This window comes from Lotus japonicus, chromosome 1 (assembly GCF_012489685.1).
Source record: "Lotus japonicus ecotype B-129 chromosome 1, LjGifu_v1.2".
Lineage (NCBI taxonomy): Eukaryota > Viridiplantae > Streptophyta > Magnoliopsida > Fabales > Fabaceae > Lotus > Lotus japonicus.
In genome coordinates this window covers 57,920,670-57,924,278 of record NC_080041.1, presented here as the reverse complement: position 1 = coordinate 57,924,278, position 3,609 = coordinate 57,920,670, and the positions used below count along the sequence as shown (strand labels likewise).

The window sequence follows — 3,609 nt, the reverse complement described above, 5'->3', positions numbered from 1 at the left end:
AAACTTAAACAAAAAATCACAAACAATTCCCCGGCAACGGCGCCATAAACTTGTTGGTCAATCTGCAAGTGTACAGATATCTCCGGGTTTTAATATATAATCCACAGGGATTGTGAGGGAGAGTCATGGGTTTAAGCGCAAAGTTTCTAAGTTTCGAAAGCAATAAAAGATTCAATTGTTTGGTTTGGTTGTTGTGACAAAAGATTTGCAAAAGAGCAATATTGAAAATGTTGAAAATAAGAATTGATGAAAATGCCTTGGGTTATCGATCATCTAATCCACTCAAGTCTGCCTATCTTATGCATGTGAAACCTTGATTCATTCCTTGCCGTTCTAGCCTAGTTAACTTCTTGTTGATGCCTCATACAAGCAATTCCCTCAAACTGAAAGTTAGGCCCAATTCCTTGTGTACCTAATCATGCATTTGAGGCTCTAAGTTCTTTATGTTCAAGCCAACAAAACCCTACCCTTCCTCTATTCCTAGTAGCAAGCACATAAGGGTTAATCTCAATTCATGTCCCCAAACTACAACAATCTTCCGATATGATTATAGTCTAGTCTATAGCAAGTTGTACATTCAAGCTAAGCATGCAAATGGAATTGAAATTCAAGGTCGAATCAAGAGCAAAGGCATAGAGATAGGAATTATAACTAGAGTTTCATAGAATCACTTAAACCCAAAGAAAAAAGTAAACTAGCCACTCATGGCTAGTGATTCCATACAAGAAATGTAAAGAACCTAAGAAAAATAACAAGATGGAAGCCTCTCACAAGCCCCAAGGTTCTCCTCAGCTTCTAAACTTGATCCAAAATGAGTAAAATGACTAAGTGTTCCAAAGAAATTGGCTAAAACCTTATTTATAGACAAAACACACGAGTCTAGGCGCTCAAGCGCCAATTCAGAGCGCCCGAGCGCCAAATCCATGCCCAAAACATGCCTCTGGAAGGCACCAATTGAGCATGCCTAGGCGCCAATTCTAGAAATCCTGGAAAATGCAATTGGCGCCTAGGCGCCAATGGAGCACGCCTAGGCGCTCTAAGCTCGTTGGAAAGCCCTTTTATCTTCCTCTAAACTCCTCTTCAAGCCTCTTTAAGCCTTCTTTCAATTCCAAGCTTCTTGATCTTCCTTCTCCTTCAGTTTCAAACCTGAAAACTTAACCACCAAGCCAAGGAAATATCCAGAAGCTCCAAGAGCCTATTAGCAAAGAGGACCCTCAAATAATATAGGAAAAACATGCAAGTCCTAAACTTACTTAAAATGCAAGAAAAGTCCCTACAAAACTACAAAATTACCAAAACAAAGTAAAAACACAAATAAAGATAAAAGTGCATGAGAATGCATGAAACACTACATGAGACTCAACAAAAAGACTCAAAACAAACAAAGAAATTACCCTAAAAACACCACTAAAATAGGGTCATCACTTACGTTCGGCCATATTTCAGGGAGGCTTTTGGGATAAGAAGCTTATCCGCACACGTCGCCGACGGGTGGTAACGGCTGCGCCGGACTTTCCAGAGCGATCCCAAGACATCAAGGTCGTGTTGGGATCGCCACCTTCAGGGAATTTTTCCCACCAAGCAACCGTTACAGTTCAATTTTGAGTTAGGAGTTTCGTTGAGAATATCCTTTTGTATTTGTTTGTAAAAAGATATTTTTACATTTACTGAGTGATGCCTCATTAAAAAACTACCGCGATGGAGAAAAAGAGTACATTTTTATTTCTTGTCCTAATTTCTGCTCCTTCCCGCCATGCCATCGCTCCTGCCCCGCGCTTGCTCTGCCCTCTTAGTAGTCGTCCCTTCTGATTAGAGTACCACGCCAAGCACCTCATCTTTCAGCCCCGACGTGCTCGCCACCCATTCTGAAGGTGGATGGAGTTTCTACAAGACTATGAGTTCACTCTGCAGTATCATCCGGGGAAGACCAATGTTGTAGCTGACGCTCTTAGTCGAAAGGCTATACATGTATCCTCGTTGATGGTCAAGGAGTTAGAATTGTTGGAGACATTCCAAGACCTAAGCTTAGACGTTAAGCTCGCGCCAGGAAAGTCCATAAAGTCGAAACAAGAGACCGATGAAGGACTGATTGAGTGGCGCAAACTTGTGACACAAGGGAAGGCGCCAGAGTTTGCTATCGGGAACGATAGCATACTGCGTTGCAAGGGACGGGTATGCGTGTAGGTTGATCTTGGATGAAGGTTGATTTTGGATGAATGTCACAAGAGCAGGTTGAGTATTCATCCGGGAATAAATAAGATGTATCAGGATTTGAAACTTCATTTCTGGTGGCTGAGTATGTGTCGACCTGTCTGACATGTCAGAAGGCGGAGGTGGAACATCAGAAACCAGCAGGGAAACTACAGTCGTTGGATGTTCCGGAATGGAAGTGGGACAACATCTCTATGGACTTCGTGACAGCGTTACCACTAACGCGAAAGAGGTTTGATGCAATTTGGGTGGTAGTTGATCGATTGACGAAGACTGCTCACTTCGTGCCTATCAATCTGATCTACAAGGTGGAGAAACTGGCAGAGATCTACATAGCTGAGATTGTACGTCTGCATGGGGTACCGTCTAGCATTGTATCGGACAGAGACCCGAGGTTTACCTCACGTTTCTGGGGAGCGCTGCAGTAAGCTTTGGGAACCAAGTTGAGGTTAAGTTCAGCTAATCATCCACAGACGGATGGGCAAACCGAAAGGACTATTCAATCCCTGGAGGATTTGCTAAGAGCTTGGGTGCTAGATCATCAAAGAAGTTGGGACGATTTTTTGCCGCTGATCGAGTTCACCTACAACAACAACTTTCATGCGAGCATAGGGATGGCACCGTATGAAGTACTATATGGTCGGAGGTGTCGTACACCCTTGTGCTGGCATCAGGATGGGGAGAACTTGGTTATTGGGCCTGAGTTAGTTCAAAAAACCACATAAGAGGTGAAGCGGATTCAAGAAAGAATGAGGATTTCGCAGAGTAGTCAGAAGAGTTATGCTGACAACAGAAGAAAGGAACTTGAATTTCAAGCTGGAGATCATGTCTTCTTGCGGGTCACCCCGATGACAAGTGTCGGAAGGGAGATCAAGTCGAAGAAGCTCACTCCAAAGTTCATTGGACCGTACCAGATTACAGAACGTGTTGGGCCAGTGGCATATAGGATTGCGTTGCTTCCATTCCTATCCAACATTCATTATGTACTTCACGTGTCGCAGCTTCGGAAGTACATGGCTGATGATTATCATGTTATTGAACCTGATGATATTCAGCTAAAGGATGATCTGACGATGGTGATGCCACCCATCAAGATCTTCGACAAGAGTATGAACGCTTAAGAAACAAGGTGGTATCCTTGGTGAAAGTGTTTGGAATCAAGCGACAGGCGATACCACCTGGGAATTAGAGAATAAAATGCGGGAGTCACATCCCGAGTTGTTTGTAGAAACTTAAGTTTCGAGGTCGAAACTATTTTAAAGGGGGTGGTATTGTAAGACCCTAATATTACTATTGTATTACTCATGTGAGTTAGAGTATAAATGTGAAGTTTTTGGTGAAGTTTGAGTTGCTTGCGAATCTGTCCGTGACCTTGTGTGATTTTTTGAGAGATCTTAA

At 42.9% G+C, this 3,609-nt stretch overlaps 1 protein-coding gene across 1 annotated transcript; it reads left to right on the top strand.

Moving 5' to 3' along the window:
* The first annotated feature begins 2,960 nt into the window (after nucleotides 1–2,960).
* LOC130739868 (uncharacterized) lies at nucleotides 2,961–3,332 on the top strand. Its single transcript, XM_057592315.1, has one exon. The coding sequence runs from the start codon at nucleotides 2,961–2,963 to the stop codon at nucleotides 3,330–3,332; it is 372 nt and encodes a 123-aa protein (XP_057448298.1).
* The last annotated feature ends 277 nt before the right edge of the window (nucleotides 3,333–3,609 follow it).